The sequence below is a fragment of the Alosa pseudoharengus genome, unplaced genomic scaffold, assembly GCF_046254945.1.
Source record: "Alosa pseudoharengus isolate Yale_2024_CS ecotype anadromous, Long Island Sound unplaced genomic scaffold, YU_APseudo_1.1 YU_APseudo_1.1_scf_14, whole genome shotgun sequence".
Lineage (NCBI taxonomy): Eukaryota > Metazoa > Chordata > Actinopteri > Clupeiformes > Clupeidae > Alosa > Alosa pseudoharengus.
Window position 1 is genome coordinate 9871542 of NW_027468609.1, and position 20755 is coordinate 9892296.

Below are 20755 nucleotides of genomic sequence, written 5' to 3' on the forward strand. Positions count from 1 at the left end.
GTGTGTGTGTGTGTGTGTGTGTGTGTGTGTGTGTGTGTGTATCTATGTCTGTATGTGCGTGCATGTTATCATGTGTGTGTGTGTATCTGTGTCTGTATGTGCGTGCTATCATGTGTATACGTGAGTGTTGTGTGCATGTCTGTGTTAATGAGTGATTGACAGGTATGTGAGGTCAACAGTAGGGGCTTACCCCAGTGCTATGCTCTCACTCCAGGGAACACACAGATTGTGGGGGGACCTGCTGCTGCCTCCAGAGAGCGAGAGAGACGGAGCTCTGACTTTGTGACTGACTGTGACTGACAAGCTGAGTTAGTGAAAAAAGTGTTTGTATTTGTACTTGGTGGTGGGAACACTCTGTCAGACTTGTGTGTTAAATCTGAGAGTGTGAAGTGAGTGATTTTGCAGAAGCTAAAAAAACACGACTTGTCTCACGACATGAGATTTTACACACACACACAACACACACACACACACACCCACACACACACACACACACACACACACACACGCGCGCGCGCACAAACAATCTGTAGTCACACCCCTTCCTTATCTCTTTCCCTCTCACACACAGCCTGTCATACTTCTGTGTTTATGAACATAATTTGGGCTGGTATATTGTTGTGTGTGTGTGTGTGGGGGGGGGGGGGGGTGTAATGCAAGTGCACACACAAGGGCTGCCCCTTGAGCCCCTGGTGGCTTTGCTCGGCTGATCGCGGCTGCCGTCCCTCGAGAGACTCGGTGCATGCAGATGGTCTGAGCAGTCAGGGGAAAAGTTTATGACAGCCCTCGCTCTCTCCCTCCTCCCCCCTTCTCTCTCTCTCCCTCTCTCTCTCTCCCTTTCTCTCTCTCTCTTTCTCTCTTTCTCTCTCTCTCTCTCTCAGTCTGGTTCGCACTCTCCCCTCTCAGTCTGTACGCTCAGGCACATGGAGGTGACTACAGTGTTGGATCTCCTTCTCTCTCGTTTGGACTGTGCTGTTCTCTGAAGAGTGTGCCAGTGGATTTTACGTGTGTGCTGTGTAAGGAGAGACCGAGAGAGAAGAGGACAGTGAGACTGCGTCCGGTGAAGAGCTGGTTTTCAGAGGTATGCACTTCTTTGAGAGCAGTCTCTGCTTTTGTTTACATGCCTGTGTAAACTCCCGTGCTTGACTTGTGCGTATGAACTGCATCTGGCAATAGGTACACCTGTGCTTAGTGTATGGTTAAGCCGTTAATTTCTGAAGAAGTATATGTGTTGTTGAGGAAGTTAAAGTTTGTGACTACATATAGCAAGAGTGGTTAAGTCTAAGTGTTGCAGTTTGTGGCTAGTGTATTTCTGTGTGTGTGTAAATATGTCTCTGTCCGTGTATGTGTGTAATGTTTAGAGGTCATATCTCTTCACTGGACAGGTCTTCTCACCCCTTTTCACTCATTATCAGAATGGCAGAGAGAGGGTCGCAAGCTATCAGTGTGTGTGTGTGTGTGTGTGTGTGTGTGTGTGTGTGTGTGTGTGTGTGTGTGTGTGTGTGTTGTTGAGTTGTGTCTGTGTCCATGTGTGTGCACTATGACAGGGATGACTTGTCTGCTTCTGCTGCTTTCTCTCTTATCATGTCTATGTATAAACCTTCTTCATGAGGAGAGCAGTATTTTGTGTGTGTGTGTGAGCATGGTGATGGGGGTCTAACGGTCAGATTTTCATTCGTCAGATGTTTCTGAGTCAGGGACTATTTCTGTGTGTGTGTCATTTCCCCTGCACACAGAAACCCATGCCTCCTCAAACTGCACTGTGCTTTTGAGCTGGTTTCACTTCTCTGCACCAGCAGTGCCAATTACTAAGCTGTTGCAGCTAGAAGCCAACTATTTTCAGGCATAAAAACACAGCTTAGGGAATTTCTGGATTGGGTTGTGGTGGACAAGTTTCTCTTGAGAGGAATTTCAGTGGGATTTGGTGACATTTCAATCGATTTCTTGCTGCCTGACTTGTCACCAGTGAGAAGAGGTATTGCTGTTGATGACTGGATTGGTAGAAGTTCTGTAACAGACTGTAACTAATGGCTTCTACGCATCTAAGTAATGATCAGATAAATGTCCAATGAGATGGGAGGACATTGGAGACAGAAGGGAGTGCAAATTGAACTACAAAATGGTCATATAATATGGGGTACAGTCTGGCTTGTGTTAAACTTGAATTTCAAGGACACCAGAAGTATTTGGTACTTTCAAAGAAGCAAACATAGAAACAGAGACGCTGACACACGCAGACACACGCAGACACACACACACACACACACACACACACACTCACACACACACACACACACTTGGGTCTCACACTTGTGTACTATTCACAGACGAGAGAAATCCATTTGGTGCTGAATGTGGTGTATCAGGTGTCCTGGCTGTGTGGAATGTGTGTTTGTGTGAGTGTAACATCAGAGGGAGGGTGATGTCTCTGTCACTGTCCCATGGAGCTCTCCCGAGGGCACGGAGTGGGTCTTTGTGCCTGATTGTGCCTGCTGTAGACACAGAGGGGGGCCAGGGAGAGGGGCCGGGCACTGAACACTGGGCCGAGCACTAAAGATGGTAAGAAGCGCATCAACCGTTGGGGGGCGGCGGGCACTTGGTATGTCTTCACCATAGGAACAGGGGGACTGAAAGAGAAAGACTTGAGAGAGACACATAATGAGTGAGAGTAACAAAGAGACTGTCACACACGCACACACACACACACACACACACACACACACACATACTGTATACACACACATACAGAGAGAATGAGAGAGAGAGAGAGAGAGAGAGAGAGAGAGAGAGACCCTGGATGGTAGACATTACTGTCTGGTTGCAGGAGCTGTGCAGAGGTGTGAAGGAAAGGCAAAGATTGAGAGCTCTGGTGCAAGAGAGGGGGGGAGGGAGGGAGGGAGGGAGGGATGAGGGAACGACAGATAATGAAGGTAAATAAGCGTCGGAGAGAGAAGAGAGGAGAGAGAGAGTGCGGCGGGCGGTGAGGGAGAGCGGAGGGGAGCTGCGTGAGGAATGTCTGCAGAGCCTGGGCTCCGCTGCAATACCCTGAGATCAGGTTGCTGTCAGCTGTCGTGGGCGGCCAGGTCCGGCTTTGTGATATCTGTTCATCCTGAGGAGAGGAAGAGAGGGAGGGAGGGGTGGATAGAGGAGGAGGGAAAAGAGGGATATAAATATCAATACATTCTGTACTGTATGTATGTAGGGAGGGTGTGTTTGAAGTTATGTAGATGAGATGTGGCACTGAAATTACAATGGGATCTGAAAGTGATATATATAAGTGGAGCGCTCTGAGATTAGACTCTATGACATGACAGAGGAGGACCCACACAAGTGCAGTATGGGATGGCAGGCTTATTTCTAGAGTTGTTCAGCTTTATTTGACTGCTTTATTCATACGGTGGGATGGGAGTGGGAGGTGCACGCAAATACACTGCAGTGGAAACTCAAAGATAGCTCCTGATTTTAGGGTGTTAACTCCATAATAACAGACAAATCTATTTGTTTGTACAGAGCCTTAGGACTGTGTGTGTGTGTGTGTGTGTGTGTGTGTGTGTGTGTGTGTGTGTGTGTGTGTGTGTGTGTGTCAGTGAGTGTGTTTATGTGCAGGCTCACCAGGGATGTTGGTGTGTTCTGTGCTCAGAGTGTCTCTGCTACTGAACTCCAGCCAGTTCGTGGCCTGTATTGACTGGAGTGCGCCCAGTAAAACGGCCCTGTCAGATGCAGTTATCTTCAGGATGCTTCCTGTTTTGTCTGGAAGACCAGTGGCTTTGTCCGAGACATATCATCCTCTATCATCCTACTTTCGAAGTTCGAACACAGCATGACTGGACACTGGACAGCAAGTCCTCGCTTTCCTCGAACAAAACAACTGAGTAATGATTTCCTCTGACATTTCCATAATGTCTCCTCACACGCGTTGACACAATCATGTCTTTGCAGACGAAAATAGACAGCTCTTCTTTTTCTTTTTTTCTATGATGTCTTCTCTAACTGGCAGAGGCTCATTTCTCCATGTCTCTGTCATGCATGACTCAGAGTCCAGGGCCTGCTTTGTCACAGGCTGCATTAGCAAGAATCCAGCAGACTTGCTGGGGAGAGTAAAGTACATTTAACCTGTGAGTCAGTTGCTTGTGTTAGTTTCAAATGGATTCATGGAAACTTTCAGAAGACATTTAAAGGGACACCAGGCAAGCCTGATGCTTAATCTCTAAGAAACTCCCCCTTCGCTTGGTCTGAAGCTCTTTTCCTTTTCTTTGCATCTTCCGTCAAGGGTTTTCGTTGCTTTTTCGCCAGCTCTGCCATTATATACACGTTTGCAACTCTCTAGTGTTTCGTTAGCCTGCCTCTGTGCTGTGGATGCAGGATGTAATTCATCCTGCTTCGTTTGGCGGGTACACTGAACTTGCAAGCGGGATATTCTTCCTACAGGCAGTAGGGGCGGGCGAGAGAGTCTTCATTCGCACTGTAATGAGTCATTTAACCATATACCGATTTACGAAGATGAGTAATTAACACGAAAACGTTGCCTGGTGTCCCTTCAAAGACATTTGAAGAGTAGAGCAAGTGGAAAGAGTATGTGGGTATATGGGAATTCTTCGGAGTGTTAGATATGTAAATCTCCTGTACAGTGTAAATGAGATCTGGAAGTTCTAGAGAGAGGTACAGTAGAGGCCAGGGGTTCTCATAACGATCTCCCTTTTCAGACAAAATATTGAAAAATCACCCAGAAGTGTGAAGCCGCAGTGCCTTGCCCTGGAAACCGCCCCGGGTAGTGACATCATTCTCAGTGATGTGCTCACCAGTGTCCACCACACACCTCTGTGGCCCCCGGATTGCTTCTCAGTGCTGGACGTCAGGGTTCGACCTCCTCATGACCTCTGTCCACTCCGTACACATGAGAGCACCTCACACCCCCCACACTCGCAACACCACCCTAGCAGAGGCCCGCTGCCTTTCGTTACCTCCAGACCCCCCACCCCCCACCCCCACCCCCTTACCCCAGTTCCACAGCAACTGTGTTGGCCCACCGCAGGGTTATATTTGTCTTCACCATTGAGTCTACCGTGTGGGCACTGCTGCTACCCACCCCCCTGGATACCACCAGAGTCTATTTAAACAATTTACTGCATCACAGGGAAGTGAAAAGCACAACTCAAACTGTGTCTAGTGTCTCTGGCCCCGGAGCGTCTTTCAGAAGTCTTGATTTTCTTTTTGTTTAAGGCTTCTGATACGATAACTAATTATGTGAAGTGCTTTGTTCCTCTGAGGACAGATAGACCTTGTAGAGGACTGGGAATGTAATATACGTCTGTTGGGCGCTTCATTCAGAGTGGCGCTCGGCAGCGCGCTATTTTAACGTGCTTCTTCCGAGGGCCCCTCCGGCTGCAGGACTGTCAAGGTGATTGATCTTACCTTGCTGCTAACTGCCATGTTTGAACAGATCAGACCATTCAGAAAGAATTCCACCCCATTCCACCTCTACTTTAAGTGTGTGTGTGTGTGTGTGTGTGTGTGTGTGTGTGTGTGTCTTTCCTCTCCAGACAGTCTCAGGGGAAAGAACACAGTGCTTTGTGGACCACCAGAAATGTACAAATTGGGGCTTCACTGCAAATCTCCAAAAGCACTACAACCAGAAATCTCTTGTTTATGGAGCCATGGCAGCTGTCAGAGGGAATCTTGTCACTTGTCCCCTTGGTCTCCTTGTAGAGGCTCCTGAGCAGTGGGCAGGACCATTAAAAAACCAACGGACTTCAATGTCTTTCAATGCCACAACTGGAGCTCATCTGGCCTTTAAAAGTGTCTAACTACTACGGAAATAAGCTGCTAAACACAAATATGTCTATCTGGGTATATTGGAGGGCTTTTGGCAGCTCCTCACAGTAAAACACAGCACCTGAGCTCACATACTGGATAGCATGGTTTTGAACAGCAGTGTATGTTTTGTCCACATACTACCATGACTGAGGTTTTGATTGGGCCGGTATAATAAAGATTTTTTTCTTTTTCATAATTTCACTTGATAGATTTTACTCTGCTTTGATGTGTTTCTTGATCTAACATAGCTGAGCTTGAAGGTGGTTGCACAATGTGGCTCATCAATTGTGGTATGTGATTGCAATGTGAATGTATCGGAAGTCATCACCAATCCACAATACTAAATATGGATTGTTTTGCACAGAGATTTTTTGTCTCCTCGTTTCAACCCATTCAAATGCGGGAAAAGGATTCCCCATTTAAAGGCTTGCCCTTTTCAACAGTTTTGTTCAGTTTGTTATGGATGGTACAAGCAAGTGGCAAGACACCAGTGGATGATGTACAGTAGCCATTGTGTTCTTGTGTTCAGATGTTTTAAAGGAACTTCTGCTCTTCTCAATGGCTGTAGACTGGTGTTACTGAATTTGTTTTGAAAATAGGTTTGATTAAAGTCTTAAATGGCTCTAATGCTTCACTAAGATCATAAATGTGCAGTGTTTCCTCATTGTTCCAGATATCTGGTGAATAGACAATCAGTGGCGTGTAATTAATGGCTCTGGCTCAAATTACTTTCATGATGAATTTGAAAGCCGTCATGGCGTGTTTACCTTTACGGTCATGGCAATTAGATGTTGATGTATGCTGTGGTTAGATGAGTAACAACATTGTCTACTTCCAAGAGGTCAGACATATCAAATTTAATGAGCTTATTGGAACAGTTTTCTCAGTAATGATGTAATATAAGGTGTATGTGTAATATTCTTCCCATTATTGTGTGTATTATGTAGCTTTGATAGCGTATGCATTATGGATGTTATGTGTGGGAGACCGCTGAGCTGGCGGAACATTAGTTGTTAACCAGCTCCTGCTCTCTGCCTGTGCCGCCAGCAGCTGTCGGACGGCTCTCCCCAAGACATAGACAGACAAACAGATGGCCAGGATAATGGCTCCGGCTGCCCGGTTACAAGGGCCGACGCGAAAAAAGACCACATCGATGTGAAATAAAGAATTCATGACCACAATTCACCAGGGATTCATCAGAGGTCCTAAGTGCTCAAGCGCACCGTAGATTATCAAAGTCATCACGGCTCGTCTCCCCTGCGGGCTTTTTTTAATACGTCATAAACAGCCAGCAATTTTACTGTACTGTGTATTTCAGCCATTCACGCTGTCAAGTTCTGCCCAGAGCTCAAGACACCTGGATATGGACTTTCATTTAAGGAAGAGAAAACATTAACACAACAACTATAGCCTTAACTTTGTAAATTACATCAGTCATATCACTCCAGTAGACTAGATCCTGAAACTGAGGGTCCGTGAAAGCGGAGCTGTCACTTTTCCCACATACGTGGGACTCCAGGCGGGGCTATGTCAAACACGGAGCCTGCCTTTTTGTGTACGGAGGTTCCTGTCACATTCCCCTGCTCTAGCGCAAACACACTGAGCAAGCAGAGAAAGCCAATACCCCAGTGCCATCACTCTCCCCAGCCCCAGACTGTCAATAGCCACCTCCCTGCACTCTCCCACACCTCACTGTCAATAGCCACCTCCCCGCACTCTCCCACACCTCACTGTCAATAGCCACCTCCAGACTGCAGCCGGCACCCCCCCTGCTCTCCCCAGCTATGCTGTCAGTTAGGAGACATGGAAGAGCTGGACACTCTCATGTTCTCTCTGATGAAGTGTCATCTCACATAGCAACTTCATTTGCATGGGTTTGCATATTTGTTGGGTAATGAATGTTGAGGTGAACTTTTTACTTTGTGAAGAGAACACTATTGCCCTGTATAATGAAATCTACATTTTACTAAAGAGACTGGCCAGACACGTTCAGCTATAAATGTTACAATGAAAATGGCGTTCTTCTGAACGTTGGACTGGCATCCACCCCTCCTGTGCCAATGGGCATGCCACCTGTGAGTAGGGTTAGAGATGATCTTCTAAAGCCTGACTGATCCAGGGCACTGGCAACCCCCTTTCTCCCTCTGTCAGTAGGGGGGATCCTTTTACAGAGAAGCCCAGATGGGTCACAGCTCCATGCCCCCCCCCCCCCTCCTCCTCCATCACTCCACTGGAGCTCATCTGCTGCTCCATCTCTCCAGGTCTGAACCCTGCCAGCCCCCCCCCCCCCCCCCCCCATATCGTTCTCTCTCTTCTCTTCCTCTCTCCCTTTGCCAACACACTCCACTGCTAATGTACTTATCCAACTCCAACATCCCTCTCTTTACATCCCTCTCCCTTCTGCCACAACCCCCCCCCCTCTCTTTTCATCTTTGGCAATCTTCTGCACTGTCTGTTCCCTGCTGGGACAGCGTCAACTAGATACTCAGTCACCCACAGGACGTTGTACACACTCGCTGGAATACAGCCTAGTTTCCCCCATCATGACCCACTACCCAGGAGACGACGCTCTGTCTCTCTGCCTCACCATCACTCTCACAGAATGGCCATGGGAAAACAGAGCTGCGACCAAGTCCAGGATTTACTCATTGTGTGTAGACGATTTATATTCTTAATCCAGTTACAGGACAGTGCCTGACCTCATATAAAAGGGTAGAACATTCTTATTCCAGATTTATTTGATATGGATGCATTACTTTGAAAAATAGTGACATACATTGTACCATAATCAATCTCTCTGAGAGAGGTTTAGTTGTCAGTGTTGTTTCCATAGGAGAAAACAATCCCTAAGAGCTCTGAAATGGTAACTTAAATCTAATTTAACTTCCTGATCTTCGTCCAATTTCATAATGGACAAAGGCTGTTTTTTGTGAATCCTGTGGTATAAATGGGCAATAAATCAAACTGTATGGTCAAGTCACAGCAGGGATGGTTTTGCTGGCCTAAGGTGCTGTGTTATCCTGGTTGTTCTCAGTAACAGTTTTCATAGATAGTCCTCATCTACACTGCTGGTTGTGTGATCTAAGGCCAGTCCAGCAGGATTGGTCAGCCCCAGCCAAGATAAATGTTTAGCATTTAAAGGGCAGATGCTTGTGACCTCAGAGGCTCAGAGGCTTTTTTACAGTCTTGAAAGTGGAATGTGTCAACTGTACAAAGTCAAGCTGAAATGAGCAAGGGCACCCCCCCCCCCCCCCCTTTTTACTGAGTACCACAGCGAGGACTCAGGTGGAATTCTAATGCTGCACTTCAGACGAGAGCAAGAAGAAGGGTCCAGAGAGGAGATAAAGAGATACTCTTGTGCCTTTTGTGGATTCTGTAGCAGTTCTGAATCAAGTGCTCCTTGTCAGTGAATTAGCCTTCAATTCTGTTGGATGCTGAGTGTTTATAGCATATGGAGACCAGTCATGTAGGATAAGCACTATCAGCAGATGAGCACCACAGCGGCCGTGTAGCTCGCTCTGGTTCTCTGCAGCCATCAGGAATTCTCTTTCCTGTTTACAAATACAAGACTTGCAGCCAAGCGAGGTTAGCGATTGCAGCTTTGCAGCAGTGTCTTTTCTTGGAGACTGAAGATCACCTCTTCCAGTTGCCGTTCTTTTGTTACATGTTGTGAGTTGAGTGTCCTCTGAGTAGCTTCAGTGATGGAAATATGAATCTCTCTCTCTCCTCTTCGCTGTCTGGCGCACATTCCACCTCTCTCCTCATATATCAGAATGTAGACCGATTCTATTAAAATGCCAATATTTTAATTTCGATTGTTGTACTCTTTCTGTGTGAGTCTGGCTTCGGACGAAAATGTCATTAATAATACAAGTTCGATGTCCTCCCAGCCAGTCCCCTCTCTCTCCTAGGCAGCCATTTGCCAGACTGAAGTGGATATTTTATTCATGAACTTCATCAATAAGCTCTTTTAGACCAGACAGTGCCACAGTGTTTGGGGGGCCCGAGTGCCCCCGTCACCCTCTGAAAAGGCACATGCCACACGAGGCCAAACACACAGGGACCCCTGGCCCAATACACGCACACACACACACACACACACACACACACACACACACACACACACACACACACACACGCATTAGACCCATCTCATGTCTGGACAAATCATTTCCATGTCACAGACTCAATTAGCATGGAGAAGCCCTTCAGGGCTGTTTTGGTAGACCATCACTTCCTCTCAGGTCCTTTTGTTTGAAGTGTCTGATGTAAACAACTCGACTGGATTCTCCTCTCGTCTTTGACTCGGGGCCAACTCTGTGATCGTTTGTGTATTAAAAGTGGTAAACTGCGAGCGCTTTTATTGGAGTCCAAGTGGATATATGGCGGACGTGGTCTAGGAATGAACCTAGAGGCGTTAGAAGCTCCCCCGCCGACTCACGCTCTGAATTTACAGCGCTGATCGTCCTGATAATGTCCTTGCGGGTGATGTATTCGACCTCCCAGAGGTTCAGATAGCCCGGGTCCTCCGGAGGCTTGCTCTTTTCCATCAGGCACAGCGTGGGACACTCTGCTGAGCAGTAAGCACTTCTAGCAGACAAGCCTGATAAATCCCAGACTAAGAGGGATGGCATGTTGACAGGACTTTGGCACGAGGCTGGAAACACCCTCACACACCCATGCCCAAATATAAGGCACATAAACACAACGTACAGATAGTTTGCCCACAGTCTGTACATTGACTCTGACTCACAAACACACAGGCTACATACACCAATGTCTAAAACACAGACATAGCGTAATGAGGAATGTTGGCATGGTAACAAAGCTGTGGCTTGACAGAAAGACACCACGGAGGGAGGGACACTGCATCCACCCAGGGTGTATATTTGTGTGTGTGTGTGTGTGTGTGTGTGTGTGTGTGTGTGTGTGTGTGTGTGTGTGTGTGTGTGTGTGTGTGTGTGTGTGTGTGCTTGTGCCTTTCTCTCTGTCCATGGGTGTTTCTTTTTTGCTTTGTTGATGTATGTCTGATGTGAGTGTGTTTATGTTCACCTACAACATCTGCCCATGACATACTTGGTCATTTTATGATGAGCTATGTCTGATGTCTGAATTGCACTAATAAAATGACAGAAGAGGAATACATTTGCAACATTTAACTGTCTAATAAGAAATATTTTTGCCCGCAGTAGTGACAAAAGCTCATCAAAGATGTTGTCAGAGACAGCTGACCAAAGTTAATGAAAGAATAGCTATAAATGTAATCACATCGACCATGTATGGTAGGTGTGTACGGTAGGTTTACAAGTCCTACAGCGACATAGCGCTGATTCATTAAATGTGTAGTGAACCAAACAGGAAATACTCTTTCTAGACGACAAACACAAGACACAGTAGACTAAAACTGGCCATCGGGGAAGCATATGAGTATTCTTAGATTAATACTTAGAATGCACACTGAAGGCTATCATAACACAAGTGGCTTACTGACTCACTACAAGTCGTGTACCTGCCAACTGGAATTTCTTGAATCAAATGAAAGTACATGTACATGAAAGTGTACATGAAAGTGTATGTGTAATCTTTGGGGTTACTGTATACTAGCATTGCTATACCCTAGACCCTATCACCTAAAAATACTTTTTTTAATTGGACATAAGATTTAATAAAATGTATAAAGCCAAATCTACCAGCACTAAAACAGAAAGGCAGGATCCTGCAAAAAGTAAACAGAAGTAAACAGAATTTGGTACACAAATGAAGCGGGTTTGGTAAGGCCCTACATGTATCATGCTGAGCTAGCTGCTGTCCAGCTAAGAAAAGAAGTGCCCTTCTCTATTCCTCTTTTCTTTTCCGCTCTTCGCTTCTCTACTCTTCCTCTTCTGTTCTGTGTCCACCATGCGTCCACAAGCAGATGGCCCTTTGAATCTCCGAGTGTTTTCATTTGATTTGGTCGGTGAAAAGCCCACCTTAGTACTGAGAGAGGCTGACTAATCCCTGAGGACAGCCTAATGAAAGCCAGAGAAGTCTGCAGACTGAGTAGTGTGTGTGTGTGTGTGTGTGTAGGGGCTGGTGCAGGATGTTATGGAGGGGGGTTAGAGGGGTGTGGTGCCAGTGGAACAGTCAGCAGCCTGCTGGGGTTTCTCCATACTTCACCGCAGCACACCAGAGCACAGCACACACACACACCAGCGCAGCCCAGCCCAGCCCAGCGCAGCACTTGTTGAGCAGACTGCTGCACCCCCCACCCCACCCCCCCCCCGCACCACATCTGGAACTCATCTGGAAGCCCGCTGTTGCTGGAGCGGTCGGGGGAGAGCCCTGGTGACAGCGTGGCAGAAGCAACGAGCTGACGACAGCATCTCCTGCAACCTCATTGGCCTCGCACACTCACCCACCCGGGTCACTCACTGTGGGACTCACTCACTGGCGGTGTGTGTTGGCATCACAACACAGAGCCCAAAGTCATCCCGTTGTTTATAGCGATGTCAAATGAGCCATGGAAAAGCAGCCTGCTTGAGATCATTTGACCATGTTGGCAAGCGAAAGGCTCTGGTACAAACCTGTCTGTCATGTACAGGTTTTTGTTGTTGATGTTTGATGTATAGATGTTTTTGAACAATCCTTAGAACAGCACTGACATCCCACTTTCATCTTCATTCCAATCCCTTATGTCTGGGGCAGAGGCCTCTGAGAGCTGTGGCTCTGATATTGGTTACACATGTGCTTAATCACTGAGCATGAGACGTCTCGACTCAAGTGTTGCCATCCTGCTGTCAGAAAATGGTGTCCTTTCCAGGGTGATAGATTTATTAAGGGAAGCGCTGTGAAGCGCTGTCTCATCTGACACCAAATGTTTGTTTTTGATGGTCTGCGTGGAGCAAAGAAAACAGGGCCAGTCTGTGGCTGCCAGGCCTGGCCCCAGGTGGACGGACAGGGATTCATGTACTCTGGCGAAATGAGTGGAGTACAAACACACACACACACACACACACACACACACACACACACACACACACACACACACACACACACACACACACACACACACACACACACACATCACACACACACACACAAGTAAATAACATTCACTTATGCTGAGTCCGTTAGCAGCAAATCCACACTGACAGCTGTGACATGATAGCGATATGCGGGAAGATGGTGGACACAGCAAGTCAGGAGCCTGTTGACATGGCAGCTGAGCCAGACAATGTTCTCCCTCTGAGCCTGCTGAAGGTTGAATCACAGCGCCAAATCAGGACGGAGAAATCACTCAGGTCCAGACTTCACACATGCCAGCCTGGCTGTCAGACAATCGGCGGAATAAATGTCACTCATCTCCACTGCACCTCCCGTGTGACCTCAATGTCAAAGGATTTATTCATTAATTTTTTCTAGTTATTTACTTTGGTGCAGTAACACCTCTGGTGTCCAGGCTTAGAGCGCGTGGGGGTCCACAGACAGGCAGGAACACATCGGTGGTTGTGGCTCCTGGCCACAGTCTCACGACTGCTGTTTTTATCTGAGCTGGAAGGCGCTGCTGTGGACTCTCTCCTCTCTCTAATGTCTCCAACAGTCCGCTGGGCTCTAGCTCTCCCTTCCTCCCTCCCTCTCTATTTCCCTCTCTCGCTCTCTCTCTCTCTCTGTTATTCTCATACACCTTACACCATTTAAAAACACCAGCGCTCTAGCTTGTACTGTTGACCTGACCTACAGGATTGGAAAGACTATCAAGCTCCAAGACGCTGCAGTCTTTCCTCCTGCTGCATGAGGCTCAAATGTCCACAGCTCAGGGTTTGACCTTGAGTATCAAACAGGGTGTCTGACTGTGTGTAAATTGTGGCCTATAGCCTTAGCTAATAAAGGGATCAGAGGTTAGTGAAAGGGCTGTGAGTCCTTGGTGTGTGTGTGTGTGTGTGTGTGTTTGTGTTTGTCTCTCTGTGTTTGTGTGTGGGCATGTGCATTTGCGTGTTTGTGATTGTGTGATGTTTTGGGTATTCACTGTCTGGCTTCGGATTCTTTGAGTTTCAGTCGCCACGCCACCGCCTGCATTATTTCATGCCTTATAAACCATTTGCCTATGAAAGGATATTCAAATCATGAGGTGCCACAGAGTGTGTGTGTGTGTGTGTGGTGAGTATGTTTGTGTGGTGAGTGTGTGTGCATGAGAGAGCTAAGGCAGCAGAGATCCCCTTCCTGTTGTGAGCAGGTGTTTGTTCAGCAGTAGAGATAGTGCACTGTGAGAACTGTTTCTATTCTGACTGTGGAGTGTGGAACAGCAGGGGCTCTGCACTTGCTCTGATTAAAGAAAAGGTGGAATGAGGTGGAATGGAGAGAAGAGGGGGAATGAGGGCAAATGTGTCTGAGAGAGTGAGAGTGAGAGAGGGTAAAAGAGAGAGAGAGATTGGATCCTTATGATATCCTAATGTTTGGTCAGTGCGCGTGGGGTCCTCTTGTGACTTGGTGACTTTGTTGTGTCTGCAGGCAAGCCCAGCGTCCTGCTCATGGAAGAGCTGGACGTGTCGCGGGGCACCAGCCCCCGCCGCGGCCGCGGGCAGCCCACGACGCTCCGCTGTGGCTGGCTGAGGAAGCAGGGCGGCTTCGTGAAGACCTGGCACACGCGCTGGTTCGTGCTCCGCGGGGACCAGCTCTACTACTATAAAGACGAGGAGGAGACAAAAGCCCTGGTAAGTCGAAACCTTCCCCCGCGCCGCACCGCACCGTCGCGCCTCCCTCCGTCCTGCCCCTGCCCTCCCCACCCGTGTCCACCCTCCCCCAGGCTTTATGGGAGCTTGACCCCCTCGGGCCATGAGCCGCTGCGGCGCTTTAGAAGGTGGTGTCAGGTTCAGAGCCGCGTGGGCGAGGGCAGTGTGATCACCTTGATAAATATCACCTCTCAGAGAGGCCTATGGGGAGGGGATTATCCACCCACCCTGCAATATCTCCTCACACGGGCTCTCACACACACGCTGTGACCAGGGAGGTCGGTCAGTTAGACCTGTTGAGTCTGAGTCACACGTTAAGATAAGATGCTTGTTAGCACTCTGGACAACTTGAAAGCACCACCAGCAACTGCTATGTTGTAGCAAAATTACGAGTTTCTTCTATATTCCATATTTGGTAACACTTTATTTTAATGTGTCGCTGTTACAGTGTACCAACCTAATTAGGTACAGTGGTACAACCTGTGTAACAACATGTACTATCAGGTACTATCATTGTACTTGCATTATGTATTTGTGGGTACCTACATATAGTTGTTACATTGTAATACTTAGTGCTTTTACAAAACTTTGCCAATTTGCCTACATTTTCATCAGAGGCAAAGAGCTGACCTGAGACCTGCTGGATAGGGTAAATCTGGTCATGATAGATTTGATATACAAACCATTCTTAGCTCCAGTCAAGGCCTCATTGTCTTCAGTGTACATGTATCAGCTGTGCTGCTACAACCTTGTTACTCTTTGATACAGTGGAATAAACCTATTAAGTGTACCAGTTAATTACTTACATGTACATATGACATGTATGTTGTGTCTTCAATGTCTTAGAACAGATCTACTAATTCACTACATAGTACATATATCAACTGTGTTGGTACACACTTATTGCTCTTTATACAGTGGCATAAACCCATTAAAATGAAATGTACCAGTTAAGTACTTACAATTACATATTACATGTATGTTGTGTCATTGGTGTCTTGGAACATGTCTGCCATTACCCTACGTAGCACATGTATCAACTGTGTTGGTACACACTTATTACATTACTTATTATTTCATGAAGTAACACAGTTGGTCTGTTTATGCCTACCTGTAGTAGCACATTTCAAGACTTGAGAATGAGGACATACATGTAATATGGATGTATACTTATCTGGTACACTTTATTTTAATGGATTTGTTCCACTGTATTAAAGAGTATTTAGTGTGAACCAACACAGTCGATACATGTACTGTGTGGTGTAACAGCAGACACGTTTCAACACATCAATTACAGGATGCATGACATCATTGACAGGATGTATATAATATGTACATGTAAGTACTTAACTGGTACACTTTACTTTAATGGGTTTATTCCACTGTATCAAAGAGTAATAAATGTGTACCAACACAGTTGATACATGTACTACAGTATGTAGGGTAATGGCAGACATGTTCCAAGACACCAATGACACAACACAATATGTACTGTACATGTAAGTACTTAACTGGTACACTTCATTTTAATGGGTTTGTGCCACTGTATCAAAGAGTAATACATGTGTACCAACACAGTTGATACATGTGCTATGTAGGGTAATGGCAGACATGTTCCAAGACACCAATGACACAACATACATGTAAGTAATTAACTGGTACACTTAATAGGTTTATTCCACTGTATCAAAGAGTAACAAGGTTGTAGCAGCACAGCTGTTACATGTACACTGAAGACAATGAGGCCTTGACTGGAGCTAAGAATGGTTTGTATATCAAATCTATCATGACCAGATTTACCCCATCCAGCAGGTCTCAGGTCAGCTCTTTGCCTCTGATGAAAATTTAGGCAAATTGGCAAAGTTTTGTAAAAGCACTCAGTATTACAATGTAACAACTATATGTAGGTACCCACAAATACATAATGCAAGTACAATGATAGTACCTGATAGTACATGTTGTTACACAGGTTGTACCACTGTACCTAATTAGGTAGGTACACTGTAACAGCGACACATTAAAATAAAGTGTTACCCTATATTTATATGCGTAGTATTCTGTTAAAAGTGAATTCCCAGCCCTCGGTTTTCTCTTAAAACTGAACCACTAAACAACTTGTGCTATAGGAATCTCTGTTGGAGTATTCATATGCTTTTATAGCCATGCGAGTGTTTGATGTTTTAAGTGGACCAGCATGACTCATGACATAAAGGGCAGTGTTGTCCTGTGACCAGTAGAGGGGAGGGGCCACGTCCGCCACGTCATATGGAAATGCCATGTCATATGGAAATGCATCACTCTTTACGATTCTTGCAGCAGAGGGTGCTTTGCATGGCATGATAGTGCCACTGTATTATAGTCATGGCCTGTGCAGAGCACCGGAAACACTGATCAGATAAGCAGATAAGCACAAATGCACTGAAGGGGCGAAACTCTAATCTCTATCAGTTGGTCATTTCTAGAGAGTAGCCATGTGTGAGTACATTCACTTGTCACAACTGGCTCTCTGTCAAGGAATCGAATGATTTCTCTATTATCTCACAGCTGGGGAGAAGGTAATAGCTGAGCTTCCTGGGGAAGTCAGGCGTGTGCATGTGTGCAGCTTGCAGAGTGCATGCAGTGGATTGATGTTGGACAAGACATCTTCATTTGGGCTCAGTGAGACAACATTTAGTAATCCCAAATCCCTTGATAGAGGATGCAGTGTTGGTCACCCAGACAGATCCACCATTTTGGCTCAAAAAACATACATGGACGGGTTCAAACGGGTGGCACTTACATAAGACAGATGTAGCATTATGCAGAACAGAACCAGAGTTACAGTAGTCCAGACACCATTGTGCATTAATGCCGTCCAAGACAGAAACCGTTCTGTGCTGGGTGGTCTCCCACAAAGCGATGCGAAATTAAAATCTGTGTTATGTGAACCGTCTCCGAGGTAATCTCGGGCTCCTGCCCTCTTGCTTCTAAGAGTTGGCACGGTGGCACGAGAACACATTTGTTTCCGCGCCAGCGTCTGAGTGGTGCTGCAGGAGTAAACGAGAGGTCTAGTAAACACCAGGAGAACTGAGGACACAGACGCTGTTTTTAGAATCCCTGACTTACAACCAGTATGGGGAAGATACAGGAAGGTTGAGACAAATAAAGAAAGAAGTGTAAACTTTATACATTTTATTTATTCACATTTGTTTACATACTGTAATAACTGGTAAGTACATCAGAGTAGGGAGAAGGACACAGCTGGACATAGCATGGTACATAACCTCAGTCTGCAGACTCAACTCTCCCTAGTGTCATCAGGCCAGAGAATGTATGTTGGAAAACAGTACAATAGTGTGAGTGTAAGATTGTTTTGACTGTCTCTCCCCGCACCGTAACCAAGGCCTGGTGGAAAGATCTGCTTTGGGTTTAACACTCCTTTAATGGAGAACAGACAATGAGTCACACACACACACACACACACACACACACACACACACACACACACACACACACACACACCACACACACACACACACATTCAAAGAAACAAAAAGATGCACACACACTTTCTCAAGTTCCATAAGCAGGCAGCTGACCCATCGTGAGCGGGCAGTGTGTTTGAGTGGGGCTCGGTCTGGCTAAAAGCAGGAAGTGGGAAAGGTTTGTTTGGAAGCTCTGCCTCAGCAGTTTCTGCCTAAATGTGTGTTGATGTTCTGGGTGGAAATCCCTGCTGCTTGGCCATCATTAGTAAGTCCCAATGTGGAGTGCAGGCAGTCTTAGCTCTTTCATTTGCGGAGGTGCTCTACCTCCATATTACATGGCCCGGTGAGCCCGGGATATTTTAATCAGCTCACTTTTGAAGTAATTAGGAGGAGAGAGGGAGAGAGAGAGAGAGCAAGAGCAGGATTTGGGTTTCGGAGTTCACTTTTAAAGTTCACTCACATCTCTGTCAGGGAATGTGTGAAGGTATTTGTGTGTGTATGTGTGTTTTTGTGTGCGTTTCTATGTTTGCCTATGCGCTGTACATATTTATATTTGTTTCTTTGTCTGTCTGTGTGTGTGTGTTTGTATGTGTGTGTCTGTCTGTATGTCTGTCTGTCTGTCTGTGTGTACAAGTGGTTCGATTTTCTGTGCATAAGGGTAATTTTAAACAGAGACCAATACAAAAAGAGAAGTTTGAAAGAGATATGTTCAAGCGTGTGATGGCAGCGAATAGTGATTTTTTGGTCTGTGTGTGGTCAATCCTTTGCACTTTAATGTTTCACTTCCAGAAACCACAGACGTGTGTGTTCTGTATTTCGTTCACGGGATGTTTCTTTGCATCATGTCCTCTCATTTGATCAGATCAAGATTCAATATCAGACAAGAAAAAGATTTTTCACTTTTCCTTTTAAAGCTAGGGCTTCAAAGTCGGCTTGAGAACCTGAAGCCATGATCTGAGGCAGCGATGCTTGTTTTTGATCTCCCATAACTTCAGCGATGTACCGAATGCCAATGAGAGGCGTTTATCAAATGCCTTTTAGCCCAGCCAAATCCACAAACGCATGCATCAGGAACTGGTTTTATGAGACCGGTGTTTTTCAGTGCCATGTTGCCTTCCTGTCTTTTTTCTTCTCGAGTGTGGGGGCGGGGAGGTTTTGATTAAGGGTGGAGAGACAGTGCACCCAACAATATGTCTGTCTTCCCTCTAGATGTTCTAAATATACAGCAAACGTTGGATAAAAGTGGGCTTAACAGTGCCTTAGTAATGTAAGCTGTTGTGCTGAGACTATTAATGAAAAACAACAAAGAAGAATGAATCTGATAGTGGAACTTTTCTATCAGCTCGTTGCCATTTCTCCATTGATTAATATGCTGTAAATCTGTCTGTATTGTTTGCACTGTTGGTGAATGGAGTTCCCATTTCCTTACTCCACGCTAGTTGTACTACCCAAAACATGCTGGCTCTGTCCGAGGACGGAGGTTTCCTCTGCCCACGGTCTCTCTGCAGCACCGCGGACTGGGCCAGGACCACCTCTATTCTGGCCACGGTCCACGCCCAGGCCCACACAAAAGGTCAGCCAGCCAAAGCCTGGAGGTGGGCGGTGGGCCGGGAGGACCTCCTCAGACCCACAATGCAGCTGTTGTTCTCCCCGCCTCTGAATGAAAGTCCTTATGTTCTCATCTAAAACATCCTATGTTTGGCTCCAGCCAGGACAATGGCGTCCATACGGTACAATACAAGAGCCTCTCTGGGACAAGGGGGAAGTGGAGGCTCGCTGTCTGTGCCCTACATGAAATACAACACCACACATCAAGAGTGGTATGGCTGACGGCATGTCATCTGGGCATTTCACCCCCCGAGTAAAAATGTTTTTCAATTTGGCTTTCAATGGCCTCCCTTGTGCAGGGGAATGTGGGACTGATGTGATCTATGTGTAAAAATGCAGGGTGGCGGTGGGCTCAGGTGCATGGTTCAGTTTGGAACATTTTCTGAAGAAATTGTGTCTGGTTGCTTCTGGATGTTAAAAAAAAAGACCTGTGGTGCCCCATGGACTATCTGTATATTTTTGGACACTGTTTTGAACATGCATCGGCAAGTTCTAACCTACTTGTAGCCACCACATTATTCTAAATTTGTCGGAGGAAGGAAGTTCTTGCTTTCCCAACCTTAAAACAACTGACAACAGCATTAGTTTTCTCCTTTTTCTAACCATAACTATTTGCTCTGATGCTGTAGGGAAGGAAGACTCGAAGGAAACTGGGCCATGAATGTAGCACAAACTCTTAATTGCTTTGACCCACAGAGAAGCGGGTGAACAGGGCTAGTAAGAAGCAAGCTACCAAACTGCCCTCCAATATGACAAAACTCTCAGCATCTGTCAGTGTTCCTCCAAGAGTTGAGGGGAAGACTAATTACTGCCTATCTAAATTTAGAGACTACTGCTGAAGGTGAGAAGAGCTGTGTCTGAAGTAGATATTAAAGGCCAGAACCAATTTGGGTGAAATTTCTTTTTTGCCTCATTAGCCCATGTGCTGTCACTAACGCTAATACACAACCATGTGACTTGATGTGACCTCGATGGCGTGTGCACTGCACACAAACGCAAATGCACCCTTGTTTGAGCGTGCACTCACGCTCACATGAATACATGCATAATAGCCACAGAAAACACAAACCGTTTACTTTACTTCAAGACGATGAACTAGCCTTGGCGTTTTCAATCCCTCTGACCTCAGGTCAGAAAATGTTGGCCAGACAGGCTAGCCTA

The 20755-nt window shown here is 46.3% G+C and overlaps 1 protein-coding gene across 1 annotated transcript in view; it reads left to right on the forward strand.

The window, feature by feature from the left end:
- The first annotated feature begins 690 nt into the window (after positions 1-690).
- arhgap24 (Rho GTPase activating protein 24) overlaps positions 691-20755 on the forward strand; it is an 85461-nt gene continuing 65396 nt past the window's right edge. The window contains exons 1-2 of the mRNA XM_076283796.1: positions 691-1081; positions 14302-14504. Coding sequence (XP_076139911.1) covers positions 14322-14504 — 183 coding nt within the window. The 5' untranslated portion in view covers positions 691-1081; positions 14302-14321. The remainder of the gene's footprint in view (positions 1082-14301; positions 14505-20755) is intronic.